At 47.9% G+C, this 20,910-nt stretch overlaps 2 protein-coding genes across 12 annotated transcripts in view; one reads left to right on the forward strand and one right to left on the reverse strand.

Annotated features, from left to right (window-relative positions):
• The first annotated feature begins 7,173 nt into the window (after positions 1 to 7,173).
• Positions 7,174 to 14,436, forward strand: LOC110538226 (Golgi SNAP receptor complex member 2). Of its 3 annotated transcripts, XM_021624912.2 has the most exons (7): positions 7,174 to 7,397; positions 8,058 to 8,122; positions 10,409 to 10,517; positions 11,186 to 11,318; positions 11,507 to 11,647; positions 12,868 to 13,073; positions 13,172 to 14,436. In XM_021624912.2, the coding sequence occupies exons 1-6, from the start codon at positions 7,369 to 7,371 to the stop codon at positions 13,027 to 13,029; spliced, it is 639 nt and encodes a 212-aa protein (XP_021480587.1). In that variant the 5' UTR covers positions 7,174 to 7,368; the 3' UTR covers positions 13,030 to 13,073; positions 13,172 to 14,436. The 3 variants fall into 3 exon arrangements, with proteins under 3 accessions (XP_021480587.1, XP_021480585.1, XP_036794183.1); XM_021624910.2 differs by having other exon boundaries at positions 12,868 to 14,436; XM_036938288.1 differs by lacking the exon at positions 7,174 to 7,397 and adding an exon at positions 7,824 to 7,895 and having other exon boundaries at positions 12,868 to 14,436.
• An 855-nt stretch (positions 14,437 to 15,291) lies between these two features.
• LOC110538223 (G patch domain-containing protein 8) overlaps positions 15,292 to 20,910 on the reverse strand; it is a 34,310-nt gene continuing 28,691 nt past the window's right edge. For all 9 annotated transcript variants that reach the window (XM_021624895.2, XM_021624898.2, XM_021624897.2 and 6 more), the window contains one exon: positions 15,292 to 20,580. In XM_021624895.2, the coding sequence (XP_021480570.2) occupies positions 16,635 to 20,580 (3,946 nt within the window). In that variant the 3' untranslated portion in view covers positions 15,292 to 16,634. The remainder of the gene's footprint in view (positions 20,581 to 20,910) is intronic.

Here is a 20,910-nt window from a genome sequence, read left to right on the forward strand (position 1 = left end):
GGGAGAAAGAGAGATATGGAGAGAAACATAAACAGAGAGAAGTCGATGGAAGGATGAGACGGGGGGGGATCGTTTGGAGCCCAGGAGGCTGATCTCCTGCTGCTGCTGTTGTTGTTTTATAATGAACTCCTAAAGCCTTCATTTCCCCCAATGCCCTGAGTGGAGGGGGTTGCTGAGTCCACTGCTATCTTCTCACGCACAAGCCCCCAAGGACAGGACTGAGGCAGCTCAGAGTTGGGAGTCTGGGGAGCTTCAGATGGGGTGGTAACATACATGTGTGTGTGATTGTGTTTCTATGTGCAGACTGAAAGGTGAGGGAAGATAATTGTTTTTGCATATGTGTGTGTGTGTGCACCTGTGGTTAGCATAATGAGAGTGGTGTGCGTGTGTGTTTATAGTCCCAGTGTTCATGTGCGGGTGTGTGAGGGTGGCCAGGAAGGCTGGATGTGCTCAAACTCTTCACTGTCATCCTGAAACACAACAGAGGCGTGAATGACATACACAATGTAGGGTGACGGTGGCAGTAACACTATCCGCCTTGTGTCTCTGTTGGCCGGGTTCAGTGGGTGGTGACCATGCTGGGCTGGGCTGTGGAAATGTGTCATGCTCTGATGGATGAAGATGAATTGAGCTCTGAGCCTGGACATTTTGATGCATGCATTTGTATGATACATTTGCGTTGCTTAGCGAATGCCCTTATCCATAGCAACATACATAACTTTCAGGTTTATATATTACTTATTTGTACAAGTACAACAGATGTTAACTGGAGTGTAGCGGGTTAGGTAGCTAGGTACCTTGCTCCAGGATACATACATTCATATAGCAAGGTCCCCTCCTATAATTTGAACCCTCGGGTCAAAAGTCTAGTCTCTGTCACATTTCCTTCTCTAAGGAGAGGGTACTGCAGGATAGCATCAGTATGTATTCCCAAACCACCAAACCAGGCCACACCCTCCCCAGCCCTGGCAAAATGGAAGTGATGAAGGGATGAACAGAGCGATGGATTGGGTGAAGGAGAGAGGGAGAGAGAGAGAGAGGGTTGGGGAATACGGCATGGGGTAGGAATTTGGAATGTGAAATGACTAATGCAATTGCTCAACCCACAACAAGAACATACAATGCCTAGAGCCATGACAGGGCTGAGTGCGTACCTCTATGGAGGGGCCTACCACTGAAGTATAGGTGGCTGGATGGGGAGTTATTACTGGTGGTTGACTGGGAGTCTGTTGATGATTCTGGATATAAATAGGTGTTAGGGTAACTTGTGCTGTAGCATGGGTGTCAGCAGAGGAGACATGGGCATTTTACTGATGACCTTTGAGGCAAAAGTGAGCTCTACTGAAGGTTCTACAGGTAGAACTCATGAAAGTCCTACTATGCTGTGTTTGTGTTTTGTATAACTCTGAGTTTTCTGACACTGTTTTCTGACACGGTCATGTCTCAGACAGTGCAGCTTCCCGTGCAGGGTTGAAGTAGCACCCCGAGAGAGACCATGTGGTGCATCGGAGACCGAGCCAAGGCCTCAGAGACAAGTACACAGAGGAGAGAAACTTAAAGAGACAGTAGATATGATGCAGGACAGGTGACAACTGCTTTAGTGAATTCATTTCACACACCGAAGATGCCAGCCATCCCCTCAGCCGGTGTTCGCCCCCCAACCCCCTCCTCAACGTTTTGTTGCTGAGAATTTTCCTTCACAGCAGGAAATGCAAATGTGTAGTGCATTCAAGGTTTAACTTTCTTTGAAAGTTTGTAATTTCCACTTAAAAAATGTCAGACTTGATTTGCCCGAACAAAAAATGCATCAACCCCTACAAAAAATGTCCATTAATTATAATCCAAATTTCCTGTTGCTGCAGGATTATTTTCCTGCTGGAGCAAACTTGCACAAATTAAGATCCTACATTTGTAAACTCTTGGCAATCCCTTCCTTCATGTCTGAGGGCTGCTGAGGGCTGGGAAACTGGTGGGGGAGGCTGTTCCCATGAGCCCCATGGCTGCAGTGGAGGAACACCTGAAGCACCAACACAGCTGTTTGCTCTGCAGCTAAGGTGATAGGAGACCACAATAAGCCCCCTTATACGTCCCTATCTGACTCTCCCTGTCTCCCACTTTCTCTCAGCTCCATGATGTGCACACACAAATACAAAGAAGCACAATACACACACACACACTACACTGACTCTCACACAAAACCCATACACATTCACATACACGCGCATACCGACATAACCACACACATTTTTACACTAATCATATGCTGCTGCTACTCTGTTCTTTATTTTACTCTTATTATAATATATAATCTGATATCTGGATGCCTAGTCACTTTACCCTGCCTTCATGTACATATCTACCTCAAATACCTCTGCACATTGATCTGGTACTGGTACTCCCCGTATATATCTCCATTCTTGTGTATTTCATTCTTCTTGTGTTACTATTTTTCAACTTTGCATCGTTGTAAGAAAGCATTTCACAGTTAAGTCTACACCTGTTGTATTCGATGCATGTGACAAATCAAATTTGACACACACACACACACACACACACACACACACACACACACACACACAGCAGTGTAGGCCTGACCTCCATTACAAGCACAAACAAAGTTTTCCCAGATCAACAAAGTCCAGAACAGGAAAATAGAGATAAGGTCCAGAGCTCTGTGTTCTCAACACATTACATCTGGTGCTGCTATGAACTCATATGTTTATTCATACTGTATGGGATATTTACATTCATGTGGTATCACCTGAAATTCTATTTGATTGTAAAACTAAGATTTTTTGTTGTTGTTGAAAGATGACCTTTTGTACAGATGTAGGATCTTTATATGAACCAGTTTGCTACAGCAGGAAAATAATCCTGCAGCAACAGGACATGTGAATTATTATGTGGATTTTAATTAATGGACATTTTTTGTAAGGGTTGATACATTTTTTGTTAGGGCAAATCAAGTCTGACATTTTAAAGTGGAAAATACAAACTTTAGAATACTTTTTTAACCTTGAATAAACTATAAATTTGCATTTCCTGCTGTGTGGGAAAATTCTTAGCAACAAAAGAGTGATCAAATTAAGATCCTATATCTGTAAAATCAAACCTCTAAATTATTGGATAATAATCAAATATGTGGACACATAAGTGTTAGTTCGAAACCAATTCCCCAATTCATTCATTTCAGTATCACAATTAAAGTATTCATCAATCTATCATCTATCTTTTCTTTTGACTTCCTCAAAACCACATTTTAAGACTCATTGACACATATGACTTGATGATGAGAGTGTGATTAAACCCTTGTGCATGACTGTGGATAGGAAGCTGTCACTGTGTAATGCTACTGGAAGGCAGGGGAAGCCCAGTGAGGAGCCCGGTGAAGAGAGCAGAGTGCAGCGAGACATCATGTCATCCAGTCATGGGGGTGGACATGATCTCTCATCCTCACTGAGACAGCACATGCTCCGGGGTCTAGGTGTCACCACTCCTAGGTGGTATGGCCACAGGGCTGTGTGTGTGTGTGTGTGTGTGAGGCTGACAGCTGCATGATCCACGCTCCCTGTGCTCTCTCAGGCCAGAAAGGCAGCAGGTAGAGGGGGGCGAGAGAAGGAGAGAGAAGGGGAGAGTGAGAATGAGAGACTCACCAGTATCTTCAGGGCAGTCATTTCACCACCTCCTATCTCTGGGTGGGCGCGCCCCTCTCACCCCTCTCACCTCTACACACTGCTGTGCTCCATTACAGCCAAAGAGCAGAAACAAATGCAGGTCGAACCTCTCTCCTTGGTCCACATAGACACAGAGACCTTATGAATTCTCCCTCTCTTTTTTGACAGGTACTCATCTGCTTTCATTCAACCTTTCATCACGGCTTCAAAGACAAACTGATAATTTCCCTCAGGAGAATGAGAAGATCAGTTGCCTTCCAAAAAATGACTGGTATCCAAACATCGTTGCCCTGAAGCAATTTAGCTCGTCATAATTGGGCTCTTCATTTTGTCTCTCCGGGGCTATGATTGTAGAGTTATAATGTATTATTTTGCCTGAGAAGGATCGTTCAGTGCATTAAATATAAGTGATTTAATAACATATCATTTTCCCTTTATGTTTAAAACAAAGGCATAGGGGACTCATTCAGTGGGACGGGTGAGTTCCTCCACCTAACAACAGTGCTGCTGCCATGGTGTCTAGCCAGGAGAGGGAGACTGATCCGGCTCAAAATCCTCTCTAGTTCCAGGAAACTGCTTTTGACGGCCCCAGGGATCCAGCGCTGGCATCAGAAAATAGGGTGTCTTACTGGTGGTTCAGAAAAGATGCCACACACACAGGGCTAAACATCTCCACCATCCATCTTCACACTAGACCTATCCTGATAACCTCAACAACAAACCCTAATTCAACCCTACCTACACAGTTCTTCTTTGTCTCTTTCCCTATAGGTGGGTCCAGTGACTGATGTACCTGAATGTAACAGAATAGGGGAGTTTAGCAGGAGCGGGGTTGAAATGGACACATGATGATGACTTGGTCAATCAGAGTGAAGCGAGCATGCTCCACACCTGGAGTCTAGGTGTCAGTATCTGCCTGTGGTGCTCAGGTGTGTGTGTGTGTGGGGGGGGGGGGGGGGGACCGGTAAACTCAGCTCCTCCTTTCTCCAGGGCTGAAAGATAGAGGACAAACAGTGAGGACCCTACGACCTCAGAAGGGAGGCAAATACGCCTCACATAATCTGCCAAAGGGCTCGTAGGGGCCCTTCCTCTCCTTCTCTACTTGTCTGAGCTACATGTTAAATCCTAACATATCCCACCACTGCACTGGGGAGGTGTTATGACAACCGAAAATGGTGAGCAGCAAGAGCAAGAAGTGGCTTGAACATGAATCATGTTTTTTTGACATGTGGGGGTGGGTTAAAACAGGCCTCTGTTGAGAAGCAAGTAGCCTGGAGAGACAAGTGTCAACCATCAACCAACAGGCTCAGCAAACCATCTCTCTCATGATAGGTCGGTTGTGCTATGTGGGGTAAACAATAACACATTATAGAGACAATAAGAGCCAATTTCCCTGAACATATAGTATCTGTCAATGGAACACCTGCACTTGTTTGGCTGCTCTGCTCATACCCTCATGCATCCCCAGTCGTAGGCTGATGGAGCGTGGGAGAGAGAGAGAGAGCTGATGTGAGGTGTGGTTTTGTAGGGGTGCCAGGGATAGCCCCAGGATGATTCTCTCTTCTGGATCACTAAGGATCCATTGTTAACATCTCAGGGGGGGGGGGGGACACCACTCAGTAGCAGCATAATTCTGAGAAATCAAACCACGTCTGTTTCACACACTCATTGAAAGGGAGAGAGAATTTGATGGGCAGCTTAACAAACCATCTGACACTTTACCTCATCCTCATTCATCCTGGGTGCCGCCATTTGTGACTTCTCCCAATCTCATCTGTCCGTGGAAAGTTTGATATCATTATTGTTGGTCTGTCTGTATCCGCGGGCAGAGGAGGGAATCCAGGATGGACAGACAGGTGTATTCCGACACCAATCTGTGGAAAAAGGGATAATTAGACAAAGCCAGGGTGAGCTGACAAAACTTTGCCTGGAGACGTCTTCTCATTAAGTCTTTCCAGTTACATGCGTCTCCCCGTCAACAGATGAGCCCTGATTGGATTGTGGGGAGAGGATGTTTTTTGTGGGAACAGAAAGAACACTGTCTGTGATTCAGATTAAAGGTAAGATATATGACATGTAAAAAGCTGAGAATATCAATCAATCAAATGTATTTATAAAGCCCTTGTTACATCAGCTGATGTCACAAAGTACTGTACAGAAACCCAGCCTAAAACCCCAAACAGCAAGCAAAACAGGTGTAGAAGCACAGTGGCTAGGAAAAACTCCCTAGAAAGGCCAGAACATTGGAAGAAACCTAGAGAGGAAGGCTATAAGGGGTGGCCAGTCCTCTTCAGGCTGTGTCAGGTAGAGATTATTACAGAACATGGCCAAGATGTTCAAATGTTCATACATGACCAGCAGGGTCAAATAATAATAATCACAGTGGTTGTCGAGGGTGCAACAGGTCAGCACCTCAGGAGTAAATGTCAGTTGGCTTTTCAGAGTATCTCTACCGCTCCTGCTGTCTCTAGAGAGTTGAAAACAGCAGGTCTGGGACATGGTAGCACGTCCGGTGAACAGGTCAGGGTTCCATAGCCGCAGGCAGAACAGTTGAAACTGGAGCAGCAGCACAACCAGGTGGACTGGGGACAGTAAGGAGTCATCAGGCCAGGTAGTCCTGAGGCATGGTCCAAGGGTTCAGGTCTTCCCAGAGAGAGAAAGAACAAAAGAAAGAAAGAGAGAAAGAGCGAAAAAGAGAAAAAGAGAGAGAATTGGAGAGAGCATACTTAAATTCACACAGGACACCGGATAAGACAGGAGAATTACTGCAGATATAACAGACTGACCCTAACCCCTCGACACATAAACTACTGCAGCATAAATACTGGAGGTTGAGACAGGAGGGGTCGGGAGACACTGTGGCCCCATCTGAAAATACCCCTGGACAGGGCCAAACAGGCAGGATATAACCCCACACACTTTGCCAAAGCACAGCCCCCCACACCACTAGAGGGATATCTTCAACCACCAATTTACCATCCTGAGACAAGGCCGAGTATAGCCCACGAATATCTCCCCCACGGGTCAACCCAAGGGGGGACGCCAACCCGGACAGGAAGATCACGTCAGTGACTCAACCCACTCAAGTGGCACACCCCTCCTAGGGATGGCATGGAAGAGCACCAGTAAACCAGTGACTCAGCCTCTGTAATAGGATTAGAGGCAGAGAATCCCAGTGGAGAGAGGGGAACCGGCCAGGCAGAGACAGCAAGGGCGGTTCGTTGCTCCAGTGCCTTTCCGTTCACCTTCACAGATCAAATTAACCAAAATAGATACATGATTTAAAAGCATCACTCAAATCTAGAAAGCTCACTTTCACTTCATAAATGTAGGCTATTATCATTCCATATTTTGGTGGTGAAAGGTAAGAGAGAAAACATGAATATGGTTTAAATTACACTAACTTTAAATCATTTTATTTAGGATTTTCCTAAATTTCCGCTTCTACATTGTTTGATTGGAGCTGTCGAACTACCTGTACCTGCCTCGTAGTGTCGCTGCAGCAGTTCTTTGGCTTTAATCACTCGGTGGAGCTTCCGTTATTCCATTTCCGTACACAAATCTTCTCAACTGATGACGTGTGCTTTGCACAAAAATCCACTTGTTTTCAGTTTCACAATAAAACCGGATAAAGGTATTCCTCTATAAACCGAGGGTATTTTTGTGTGGATTGTGTCTTGAAACATAAAGGAAAATGGAAACATTGTACCATCAAACAAATAAGTGAGTGTTTCTGTTCTCTTTCAAAAAAAATTAAGACAGCTAACGTAGCTCAATTGCCTTACGATATACCGCGTTACTGTAACTAGCTGGCTAGCTAATAACATTTCATGACAAAGATAGTTTTAACTAACCCCTTCCATTAGTGGTCATGATCTATTAGCTAGCCAACCAGCTAATAGATAGCCATAGATCGATGACCAACAATATTAAACTATCACTACTGTAACGGTACGCCGCGTTCAAACCAACTGGGAACTCAGAAATATTTGACTAAAGTGAATTCAAAACTAATAGGAACTCGTAAAAAAAAACTAGCTCTGACTTGGAAACATCGTTTTGAACAGTCATCCAAGTCGGAAACTCATATTTTTAGAGTTCCGACTTTCTGACCTAAAGATCACTGACGTCATGATTTTACCTTGTTTCGCCCCCCAAACCCGAGTTCCTAGTAGTCTTGAAAGCACCATTAATTCACTGTCTGGAGTTTACGTATCTAGCGTGTGTATTACATTGCCACATGCCATTGTATAGTTCCTTGTCTATTCAATAGACCTTTATCTAACATTACGTTTCCATAGAGCTTCCATATAGACCTCTGCTTAATATTTACGGTAGCCTAGGAATAATTATATATCTTTACTCTCTGTCCTCTTTGATCAGGCAAATACAGGAGGTGCAGTCGCTCATGGGACGCCTGGAGAACACAGATCGTCAGTCTGTCCACTGTGAGTTTACTCTTTCTAAATAATGGATCTTCTGCATTCAATTAATGTTGCAAGTGTCAACCTTTGTTCCACCATCCATCGTATCTACATTGTACAAAAATAGAAATGCAACATGTAAAGTGTTGGTCAAATGTTTCATGAGCTGAAATGAAATATCCCAGAAATGTTCCATATGCACAAAAAGCTTATTTCTCAAAAATGTGTTTACATCCCTGTTAGTGAGCATTTTTCCTTTGCCAAGATAATCCATCCACCCGACAGATGTGGCATATCAAGAAGCTGATTAAACAGCGTGATCATTACACAGGTGCACCTTGTTCTGGGGTCAAAAAAAGGTTACTCTAAAATGTGCAGTTTTGTCACACAAGGCCACAGAAGTCTCAAGTTTTGAGGGAGCGTGCAATTGGCATGCTGACTGCAGGACTGTCCAACAGAGCTAATGCCAATTGAATGTTTATTTCTCTACAATAAGCTGCCTCCAACGTCGTTTACAGAATTTGGCAGTACGTCCAACTGGCCTCACAACCACAGACCACATGTAACCAGGCCAGCCCAGGACCTTCACATCTGGCTTCTTCACCTGCGGGATTGTCTGAGCCCAGCCACCCAGACAGCTGATGAAACTGTGGGTTTGCACAACTGCAGAATTTCTGCACAAGCTGTCAGAAACCGTATCAGGGAAGCTCATCTGCGTGCTCGTCGCTCTCACCAGGGTCTTGACCTGACTGCAGATCTGCGTTGTAACCGACTTCAGTGGGCAAATGCTCACCTTCTATGGCCACTGGCATGCTGGAGAAGTGTGCTCTTCACGGATTAATCCTGGTTTCAGCTGTACTGGGCAGATTGCAGACAGTGTGTTTGCGTTGTGTTTGCGAGCGGTTTGTTGATGTCAACGTTGTAAGGCATAAGCTACGGACAACGAGCACAATTGCATTTTATTGATGGCAATTTGAATGCACAGAGATACTGTGACGAGTTCCCGAGGCCCATTGTGCCATTCATCCGCCGCCATCACTTCATGTTTCAGCATGATAATGCACAACCCCATGCCGCAAGGATCTGTTCACATTTCCTGGAAGCTGAAAATGTCCCAGTTCTTCCATGGCCTGCATACTCAGCAGACACGTCACCCATTGAGCATGTTTGGGATGCTCTGGATCGATGTGTACGACAGCGCATTCCAGCCAATATCCAGCAACTTCTCACAGTCATTGAAGAGAAGTGGGACCACAATCAACAGCCTGATCAACTCTTTATTCGCGCTGCATTAAGAAAATGGTGGCCAGATATTGACTGGTTTTATGATCCAGGCCCCTACCTTTTTTTTTACGGTATCTGTGACCAACAAATGCATATCTGTATTCCCAGTCATGTGAAATCCATAGATGAGGGCCTAATGAATTTATTTAATTTCACTGATTTCCTTATGAACTGTAACTCAGTAAAATATTTAAAATTGTTGCGTTTTTATATTTTTGTTAATTATAAATTTGGAATTTACAACTAGGCAGTATTTACATATTTTCCCCTTCTCCAGTGTTGTGCAGCCCTTTGAGCCAAGCTGTGCCCTCCCTACTGATTGTTTTGGGCGGTGGGCAGGGCGGGCAATGTTCTGTGAGCCAGGCTGGTGCCAGGGCAGGAAGCATAGGGGTGGCGACTGGGAAGAGGGACGACTGGGAAGTCTTCTCTAAAGATAATGGTGGCAGCCAGTCGGCCGCCCAGTCGTGACAATGACATCATCTCGCATGTTAGAGGGTGGAAGGAAGCAGCAGGCGTCCGAGCGAGGAGTCACTCAGTCAGGACGGGAGAGGGCTGGGGACAAGATGGTGCTAGTCCTTTTAAAGGGCAGATAAAAGCTTCCCACAAGCCTAGTGCTGCTGTCACCTTGGAATCAAACGCTATCTAGAATCTCAGCAGTCTGAGAATGAAACGGGTGTAACGATAGATATCTGACTTCAAATAAGAATCAGTGGCTGATTTGTCTTCATGAAGAGATCATGTACAAGGCCCTTTGTTTCAATGTGGATTAACTTCCTCTGCGAAGTTTGAGGAAATAACACATTTGCTTTCATCCCTCTCTTGGATTCACCTGAAACCGTGGGGCTGTATTCCATGGTAGCATGGAATGGGGAAACTAACTACAGTGTGACAAACCACTGACATCATCTGTCTTGTCTGATTTGTTAGAATGAAAGTAACTTTAACATTTTATTTTGAATAAGATTGGCCTATTTTGGGAGTGAAACAACTGTTCAGGGTGTGTTTAATTGTGTGTGTGCTCTCCAGTGTTGGAGAACGAGCTGCAGGCCAGAATCGACCAGATCTTCAGCCATTTGGAACGTCTGGAAATCCTGGCTAGCAAAGAACCGACAAACCGGCGTCAGAACGCCAAACTGTGAGTACTCATAAACTGCATCGGTGACCCAAATACACCAGAGATGGCATGGCGATGAATGTTTCATAAAGATGGGTGGGATTGGGACGAGGTCGCAAGCTAGATGAAACAGGCAGTGTGTTTCTCATCCCCTGTGGCGACGCGGCTCTGTGAAAACATTCCCTCGGAAGCCCCGTCATCACCGGCATTCCTGCCGTGTTGGGCAAGGCGTCACTTCAGAGCCGGGTAAACAGGCCCCAAGGGACAAACTGCTGCGCCCCGTCCCACAGCTCTCCTCTGATCTCAGGACAGCTACAGTACGCTTGGGCCGCAGGGCTGAGCCACGAGCAGGTGATGCTCAGGAGGAGAGAGGGGTGGAGGGAGACAGGCCCTCAGGTGTTTCAGCCAGGTGGAGAAGAGGAGAAGTCAGATTGGGAAGAAGGCAGGCATGTTGACTTATCTTAGTGATGATGATAGAAAGCTTTTATTGAGAGCTAGAAGACATCCATACAGTGCATACCAAGGGAGATGTCATGAGTTAGTGAAGAAGGAGTGACTGAACCACAGTCCTGGAATGCTGGATGGAGCTGGAGGCAAAGGCTGCCATTTCTACCCTCTGAAATTTCCTCTGCCATTATTCGGCTGGGGGGGTAAGAAGAATGTGGTCTCTGTCTGTGTCCCCTCCGCAGGCGGGTAGACCAGCTGAAGTATGATGTTCAGCACCTCCAGACGGCACTGAGGAACTTCCAGCACCGTCGCTACTCACGAGAGACCCAGGACCGAGAGAGGGAGGAGCTCATGAGTCGTACCTTCACCACCAACGTCAGTAGTAGTGGCCCACTCATCTCCCAAGTAGCACTACAGTAATGTCTGCAGTCATGTAATGATAACCTAAAACATGCATACTAACTCTGCTTGACACACCACAACTGGTGTAACATGGGCAATTAAACCTAAACACATTTATTAGGGGAACATTGTTGAGATGTTACCGGTATTGTCCCCTACAGGATTCAGACACCTCCATCCCCATAGACGAGACGTTGCAGTTAAACTCCAACCTGAACAACGCACACCGAGGCATGGACGACCTCCTGGGCAGCGGCAGCAGCATCCTCACCGGACTCCGGGACCAGAGGGGCACGCTCAAGGTGTGTGTTTCCCCTTACAAATCACATTTCATTTGTCACATGCTTCGTAAACCGCAGGTGTAGACGAACAGTGAAATGCTTACATATGGGCCTTTCCCAACAATGCAGAGCGAGAAAATATACAGAGAATGAATACACAATGAGTAACGATAACTTGGCTATATACACGGGGTACCAGTACTGAGTTGATGTGCAGGGGTACGATGTAATTGAGGTAGATATGTACATATAGGTAGGGGTAAAGTGATGAGGCTACAGGATAGATAATAAGCACTAGCAGCAGCGTATGTGATGAGTCGAAAGAGTGCAAAATGCTGATAGTCCTGGTAGCTATTTGGTTAACTATTTAGCATTCTTATGGCTTGGTGGTAGAAGCTGTTCAGGGTCCTGTTGGTTCCAGACTTGGTGCATCGGTACCGCTTGCCGTGCGGTAGGAGAAATAAGTCTATCACTTGGGGGGCTGGAGTCTTTGACAATTTTTAGGGCCTTCCTCTGACACCGCCTGGAATAGAGGTCCTGGATGGCAGGGAGCTCGGCCCCAGTGATGTGCTGGGCCATACGCACTACCCTTCGTAGTGGATGCCAAGCAGTTGCCATACCAAGCGGTGATGCAGCAAGTCAAGATGCTCTCAATGGTGCAGCTGTAGAACTTTTTGAGGATCTGTTTTTTTTTGTTGTTGACACTTTGCCAAGGAACACTGACCGTGACACGGCAGGGCAGGTCCCTGTCGACGGTATCCCAGAGAGAGGAATCAGTATTCCAAAACAAACCCCCGGTTTCTGTCCTCTGTAACGATCACTATGTGTAGTAGAAGTGTGTGGTGCTGGTCGTCAGCAGCAGGCTAAGTACATATTTCCAGGGAGGAGAAGAGATGGTGTTCCTGGTGGAGGCTGCTGTAGGCCTCCTGTTATCAGGGCGTCTGGTGATCAGATGGGCTGGCCGTGAGAAACAGCTGAGGGACAGACCGGGAGGACAGAATGGCTGGGTGTGGTTCCTCAGACAGCCTCTCCCTAATCAGTTGAATAGAGCTTTGTCATGACCAGGCTAAATGCAGGTTATGATACGACTGTGTATACAGTATTCCCACAAACAGCAATGAAGCAGAATACCCATTAATAACTAACTTCAGCTTGTTCTTCAGGAAACAACAGCACAATCAATGGAACTTCAGCAGCTAATGTTTGATGTCTTTTCTCTCCTCGGTCTTCCCTAAATCCAGGGGACCCACAAGAAGATGCTGGATGTGGCCAACATGCTGGGTCTGTCCAACACGGTGATGAGGCTGATCGAGAAGAGGGCCACCCAGGATAAGTTCATCATGATTGGAGGGATGCTGCTCACCTGTGTGGTCATGTTCCTGGTGGTCAAGTACCTGGGCTGACCATGACCGCGTCTGCAACCACAGTTTTGCGTTGGTCTTGGACATTTTTGCACAATAAGCCCATAAGATACGTGAACGGTGATAAATTAGGCTCGTCTTCTAATCAGAGAGCTCCTTGAAAGTATTGTTTTCCGATCGGAAGGCGAGGAATTATCCGTCTTTTAATTTCCATGGGTTTTTGTCACCCACTTCTATTTCAACCACTCTTTGTTTGCACCAGGTAAATGGGTGTTAAGCAAGACACATACACTGAGTGTACAACACATTAAGGATGCCTTCCTAATGTGAGTTGCACCTTTTGCCCTCAGAACAGCCTCAATTCATCTGGGCATGGACTCTGCAAGGTATTGAAAGCGGTCCACAGGGATGCTGGCCCATGTTGATTCCAATGCCTCCCACAGTTGTCAAGTTGGCTGGATGTCCCTTGGACGGTGGACCATTAGTGACACACACGGGAAGCTGATGAGCGTAATAAACAGCGTTGCAGTTCTTGACACTAACCAGTGCGCCTGGCACCTACTAGCATACCCTGTTCAAAGGCACTCTTTTGTCTTGCCCATTCAGAGTGGCACACATATACAATCCATGTCTCAAGGCTTACATTTTTTAATTTTTTATCCATATCCTCCATTTATACTGATTGAAGTGGATTTAACAAGTGACATCAATAAGGGATCATAGCTTTCACCTGGTCAGCCTGTTATGGAAAGAGCAGGCGTCCTTAATGTTTTTGCACTCAGTGTCTATACTTTAATTTGACTTCAAACTGAACAACGTGGAACCTTGCATCCATAACTCCAGCTCGCTGACACCTGCCACTCATCTCGGCGGTCATCCACCTGACGGCCTGTGTGTGAAGCCGTAGGTGGGTGAGATAGCCAGTCATGAAATGTTCTCTACCTTATTTCAAACGAATTCTCCTTCAAGGTCCATTTCCTTGCCTTCGTCTCCCCTATAATGAGTTCTCCATTGCCTTGTGGGTGCTTCCATCTTCACCATCTATTTGAAGCATTATTTGGCTGTTTGCTCTTTTTCCCAAAATGGACAGAAAAAAAAGTTATCTGGAAATGGATGAAAAGCTGATGTTGCACCTCATCACACATCCGAATGACACTGCCTGGAGAATACTTATGTCAGATGAACCAATACATGTATGTAGCCCAGGGAGGGAGGGACCGGGACCTGTGCACAAGCTACAGACCGATTTAGTAAGAACAAAAACACAAAAGTGATGAAATATTCTGCTTGTCGTGTTTTGAGAAACTATCTATACAAGGTGTATTGTCGTCACACTTTCAAAATGTAAATTGTCTGGACATTTGCTTGGCCCTAGTCTCACTATGTTAGTGCAACCAAGGTTCAAATTGTAATTCTCTGAAGATCAAAAATTAAACATTTTAAAAACAACTGGTCTTAAATCTGTCTCTGAAGTGTACATTATATTCCATGTAATCTAGCAATTAAATTCGGTATGGGTCAAAACTAACAATGGATATAAAGCATACCCCATAGTTTAAATAATTATCTTGCTTAAAATGTCAGATCCTGTCATACAATATGGAGTTTAAATTTACAACAGTCAAGCTAAGAGGGTTTTCCTTCCACTGTTTGAAATCAAATTACTTTCAAGACTTTAGTACTTGAGGGGACCTATCCGGAGTGTGCACAGGAACCCCTACCATCACATCTGACATGTTAGTAATTTAGCAGACACGCTTATTCAAAACCACACAGTCCCGAGTGCATATTTTCATACAATCCATTTACTTCAAATACAATCCTGGGTGAGCAATAAGCATGTAATGTTGCAGCAGGTAGATAAACTATGGATTAAAAGTTTTACGCTGAAATTAGACAGTCTGACTCCTGGTCTTGATGAACAGCTAGCTGTAAGTGAGGCTACATAAAACTTACTGAGCTCTGGCGCCATCTAGTGACAGCTCAGCAATCCATAACCTTCAGAAGAGTCAAAACAGATGGAAAATCCTCTAGACTTGTCCTCTAGTCTAAAAAGGGCTGCATGCAACATGCAGACATCTCAAGAAGCTTGTGCTGAGAATGAGAAATTCATTTTCATTGCAGTTTCAGGAGCCGTTTGCCACAGTAAGTAACGAATGCATGTTTGTGCTGGTATCTGTTACTATAACGTACCATACTGGAAGTACCCAAACTGGACTTTTTCCCTATGTATTGCTCACAACCCTTACTCATACCACTACTTCACTCTTCACCAGCTAAACATAGTTACGACAGACAGACATGTAGCAACTCAAAACTCTTTATTTGCTGACGCATCATATTTAAAAAAGACATACCATGGCTGCCTCTTACAGGGCAGTCCCGTCACCCAATCCTTCCCATACAGGATAATAGTTCAGAAAATGTCTTGATAAAGTATTCTTGTCCATCTTCGTTCCTTCAGTTATTATTATTTTTTTTTTTACAGTAGCAACAAACCTCTAGAATGTTATTGGGGTTAACTACAGCAATTTTATTTACATTGAGCAAAAATTACACAAGAGGAAAAACATTTTGAGGAGCATTTTGGAAAATAATTTAGAAACAAAAAAAATACAATTATTGCAGTATACTACAATCATACATTTGTTACATGATGCGAAAGCAGCATCTTGATGTACAGATTTCAGTGCAAGTCATTTCGAAATACAACCACTACCACTTGGAACAACATGACCTTTAACCCTACAGCACTAAGAGGGTGTGACCCCCCCCCCCCCCCCCCACAGTACCTCCAATAAAACATGAGCTTTGCCCAACCTCTTATCGGTGTTCCCCCACCAGTGACCATTTTAATTTCCTTATGGGTAACATTTCATTAGTCAGTAATAAAGAACATCCCTTATATGCCCATCATATTAGAGGGATACTTCACATTGCTCAGTGATCTATGTACACTATACCGTATTACAAATTGTTGGTGAATATTACGGGTCATGAATAGAGCAAGTAGTCATGTGAGAACATTAGATATTAATGACAACAGAATTCAGGCAGTAGACTAGAGCCACCAGATTACATTACAAAGTCAAGGCTGTTTCCAGTCATGGATGTCACCCTAAACCCCCTCTTGTCCCCATCTCCCCTTTCCTTTCCCACAACACCATCCTGCTTATGGCTTCAGCCACTGCGTCTCTTTGGCTGTAAAAACAAAGAAGAACAATGACAGCAACAATCAGTTATAAACTGTGGGACAAAAAAAATACTCCAGAGGTTTCTGATTCTATTTTTTCTTTTTTTTTAAACTGGGTTCCCATTCAAAACAAACTGCCGTCTTAGATTTGAGGTTGCCTCAAACCCTCCTCCACCCTGTCCAGAAACCTCAGGGTGAATGTCAGTCAACTGTTAGGAGGGGTCCATTCAAAGAGCCCACAGTAAATGTCTGTTGTTTACCTCTGCACAGGCAGCATATCACAGCACCTCTGTCTGGCCATTGGTCTAATGGTGGCCATTTTGATGATATTCTCATAATCACCTGCTGCCACTACACCTCCCTCTCTCCATGTTTACTCAGATGTTTAACCAGGCCTGCTCTGGCCAAAACACCCTCCTCTGATGTGGACACATGGCTCTAGTGAAGGTCTTTCTCAGGAGCCGTGGTTAGGGGGGTGCTGGAGGTCCTGCCCTGAGAAAATGGGGTGCAGGAAGGGGTGGAGCTGCAGTGCGGCTGCCGCAGCGGCGTTAGTGTGCCGGGGGGCGAACAGCGTTGGGTAGAGGGATGAGTGTGGTATGTGGTGGAGGGCTAAGGGGCTGTGGTGATGAAGTGCTGAGGCTGGGATAATGTGTATGGGCTGGCCAGAGAGGAAGGCCGTGTGGTGGGCAGGGATCAGTCCAGCGTGTCCCACTCCCAACTGGTGGCCCAGAGTGTGGCCTAGAGAGTGTCCCAGGTGAGACAGGGAGATGGGGGTGAGGTGGTGCTGGGGGATGTGGTGGACCTGGGCTAACTGGGGGTGTGGGTGGGGTCCGTGTGGGTGGATGCCCATGGCTGCAGCCTGAGCAGCATGGTGCTGCTGGATGAGGTGTTGTACTGTGGTGAGGGAGGTAGCCGAGGCTGCAGACACAGCAGGCTGGTGGATCTGGATCATCTGCTGCTGGGGGGGAGGGGGTGCCGGCTGCAGATGGTTCGCTGCTGCAGCCATGTTCGCTGCAGCCTGTGCTGCTGCGGCTGAGGGGAAGGTCTTGATGTGCTTGGCCAGGAGCTGCTGCTGGATGTGCTGCTGGGCAGCCTGCTGCAGCTTGCCGTACTTCTCCATCTCCTCTGGGGTGAAGGTGATGGGCTGGCTCTCCAGCGGGGCCAGACCGTCCTCCTCTGCCTCCATGCCCATGTCCTCTTCCTCCAGGCTGGGCGGGGGGTAGTTGGGGTAGGCGTGCATGGGGGGAGGCTGCTGCTGCATGTCGGGCATGAGGGGCTCCATCATGGGGTTCTGGGAGGGGTCCTGTCCCGGCTCGCCCTGGTATGGGGGCATCAGCATGGAGGGCTCCTGATGGAACAGCGGCCGGGGCTCATGAAGAACCCTTGTGTCCAGGGTGAGGTGGCGGGCCTCCTGAACTACTACTACCGTCTCCTCCACTTTCTTATGAGCTGGTTGAGGGGGAGGCGGTGGGGGGAACTCCCGGATGGGCTCCATCAGGATGACCTCTGCCCCAGCATCTGAACCTTTCCCTGCTGATGACTTCTCTCCACCATCGGGCCGGGTCAGGGGGATCGCAGGGAATTTCTTCCCTGCCTGCAGCTTACCGAACAGGGGCAGCATGGACTTATTGCCCAGAGCTGGAGGCAGTTTGGGCCCAAAGTAGCCCGATGGTGGGTCCTTGATCTTGGCGCCAGTCTTGGTCCCTGTGGTTGGGACATCAGATCCCTTCCTGGACTGGATCTTATCCAGAAGCTGGCGGGCGGTGAAGTGTGAGGAAGAGTTCCTCTGGTCTCCTCCTCCTTCTCCCCGGGACCCCCCTGCCCTCTGGCTCTGGGAGCTGCTGTTGCGGTTTGGGGCTCGTGATGAGGCAGAGCGGGGGGACTGGGAGCGGTAGATGCAGGAGCGGTTGAAGTCTCGACGCCGTGTGGCGCTGTCTGCCCGGCCCCTGTGGCCCCCCCGGCCTCCCCGACCCCGGTGAGGGGAGCCCTTGGTGGAGCTGGAGGAGCGGCTGGCTGAGCTGTGACTGCGGCTGTAGCTGCGTCTCCATGACCTGGCGCTGCTGCTGCGGCTCCTGCTGCTAGAGCTCCGGGAGCTGCTCCGGTGCCGCCGCTGGTGCCTCTTCCTGCGGCTGTGGCTGCGTGAGCGGGAGCGAGAGTCCTCCGAGGACGAGGACGAGTAGTGACGTCTTCTGGAGCGCCGCCGCCCGCTGCTTCCCCGTCGATCGTACTCGGAGTCAGAGGAGCGTTTAGAGTGTCTCCGGTGGCGCCCCCCGTCACTGTCGTCACTGTAACTGTCTGAGTAGCTGCGGCTGCGCCGGCTGTAGGCGCTCGAAGAGCGCTCTGAGCTGCTGGAGTCTGACTGGCTACGGGAGGCCTGGCCGCGGTGCCGCCGCCGGCTGCTCCCTCGCCCGTCTCCCCGACGTGACGAGTGGCTTCGGGAGCGGCCGGAGTCCTCGCTCTGGTGTCGGCGCCCCTCCCGGGGCGTGGACCTACGGCGGCTGGATCGGGAAGCAGAGCCTCCACCTCCTTCCTCCTCACTCTCACTGCTGGGTGGTCTGCCTGGCCCGGGGCTCTTCTGGGCCGAGGAGGAGCAGGAAGCGCTGGGTGGGGCGCTGGGGTCTGTCTTCAGACGCTTGGTGCCGTTGTGCTCCTCAGAGGGCTTGGCCTCGTCAGAACCTTTCCCTGCCCCACCTTCCTCTGCCCCGGACTTCTGAAGTGCTTCTTTGGCTGGTCGTTTCCTCTTCCCAGGTTCCGTTCCTGTTGGTGCTGGTGCTGGTGCTGGGGGAGCACTAGAAACCGTTGCGGCTACTGCTTTATCCTCTTTAGGCTTTTCCTTATCACCACCACCTCCTTCTTCCCCCTCCTCACCTTTGTTTTTGCTCTTCTTTCGTTTGTGTTTTTTCTTCTTTTTGGTTTTCTCTCCTAGGATCTCAGTTTCCGCGTCCCCGTCCACTATGGCTCCCTTCTCTTTTTCTTTGCGCTTGGAGCCTTTCCCAGATTTCTTATGCTTCTTCTTTTTCTTCTTTTTCTTCTTCTTGGCTCCGCTTGTGCTACTCTGTAGCTTTTGCTCCTCAGTCTCCCCTTGGGAACCCTCTGTTTTTATGGAGGGCTGCTCCTTACCAGTGTTGTCAGTGCTGGGCCCAGGGGTGGTGGTGGTGGTGGTGGCAGCAGCATTCCCCTCATTGACTGCAGCAGCTGCCTCAGGATTGGTTTTTTTCTCAGCTCCTTCACCAGCGGGCTTGGAGGACTTGGCTGCTCGTCCCCCTTTGTTGCGGGACAGTTTGAAGTCGAAGTACAGGGGGTTGCAGCTGTAAGAGAGGGCGGGCTGAGCCTTGGTAAAATCCAGCAGCTCCGAGGGCCACTGCAGAGTGGTGCTCTCGTCTTTGCTCAGGACCAGGAAGAAGGGACCGGTGGGGATTTTGGGGCCCAAGTTGGGCTCTGGGACTGGGAGTGGGGCCTCCTGCTTGTTGTCTGGTTCTAGCGTGGGGGCCCTTGTGGGAGGAGGGTCTGTGAAGCTGGCAGAGACCTCTTCAGTCTTCAGTTTAGGTGATGTGGGAGTAGGAGTGGGCTCTGTGACTGTGGGAGTAGGACTGGGCTCTGTGACTGGAGCTGCAGGAGTTCTCTCTGGCTCCTCTGATTTGCACTCAGTAGCTTTTGGCTGTGTCTGCTCAGAAACCTCTGCTACCAACTTGTCTTCCTTCTCTCCTTCATCTTCTTCTTCTTGCTCCCTGATCTCACACTGGTCTGTGGCCTTCATGAACACCAGGAACTGGAAGCGGGGTTTGACTCTGCAGTGAGTTGGTGGGATGTAGTGGTAGTACTCAGGCTCCTGGCCGGCCCAGCCTTCTTCCTTCTTCATCATCATCTTCAGCTTGTTGAGAGTGGAGGCTAGGGATGCGCCATCATCCTCTTCCTCTGGTTGTTCTTGATGTAGTTGCTCCTCCTGCTGCTCCTCCTCCTCTTCTGGCCCTGCTGTTCCATTCCCCCCTCCTCCTCCCTTGGGGCTCTCGGTGCTGCAGCCGGAGGTCTCCTCCTGTCCCGCGGCCTTCTCCCCTCCCTCCTCCTGTCCACCCCCCTCCTCCTCGTCATCCTGATGGAGTTTAGCGAACACTGCTGCGACCGTCTCCAGCTTCACCGGGGGTTTCTTGGCGAAGGAGAAGGACACGCTGACCTTGGAGGCCCCGGCCGGGGATGAGCTGCTCTTCCCCAGGGAGAAGCTGACAGTGGGGGCTGGTTTGGGGGAGGCCTGACCCCCACTGCTCTTCTCCTCCCCTGACAAGCCCTCCATGGCAGTGTCTGCAGGGGGGACATACTCAGGGGTTACAGCACTCCCCTCTTCACCCTTCTCCCCGTCTACTGCCACGGTGGTGGGTTTGAACATGGGACCACTTCCCGGGGTACTGAAACACAACAATAAAGAACATATTAAAGTAAACTGTTTAATGTGTTGTGTTTTATCCAGAACACATTTTTTATAATAATTTTTCTTTGCATATACATCTGCATTCCTGCACTGATAGAAAGCTGCCACACAGCTATTAGACTGTTAAACAGCCATCACAGGCACATTAGAGGCTGCAGCCTATAGGCATTGACTAGGAATCACTGGCCACTTTAAGGAATGGAACTTTAATAATGTTTACATATTTGGCATTACTCATATGTATATACTGTATTCTATGGTATCTTAGTCTGTTCCGCTCTGACATCGCTCATCCATATGTATATGG

Source organism: Oncorhynchus mykiss, chromosome 12 (genome assembly GCF_013265735.2).
Source record: "Oncorhynchus mykiss isolate Arlee chromosome 12, USDA_OmykA_1.1, whole genome shotgun sequence".
Classification (NCBI taxonomy): Eukaryota; Metazoa; Chordata; class Actinopteri; order Salmoniformes; family Salmonidae; genus Oncorhynchus; species Oncorhynchus mykiss.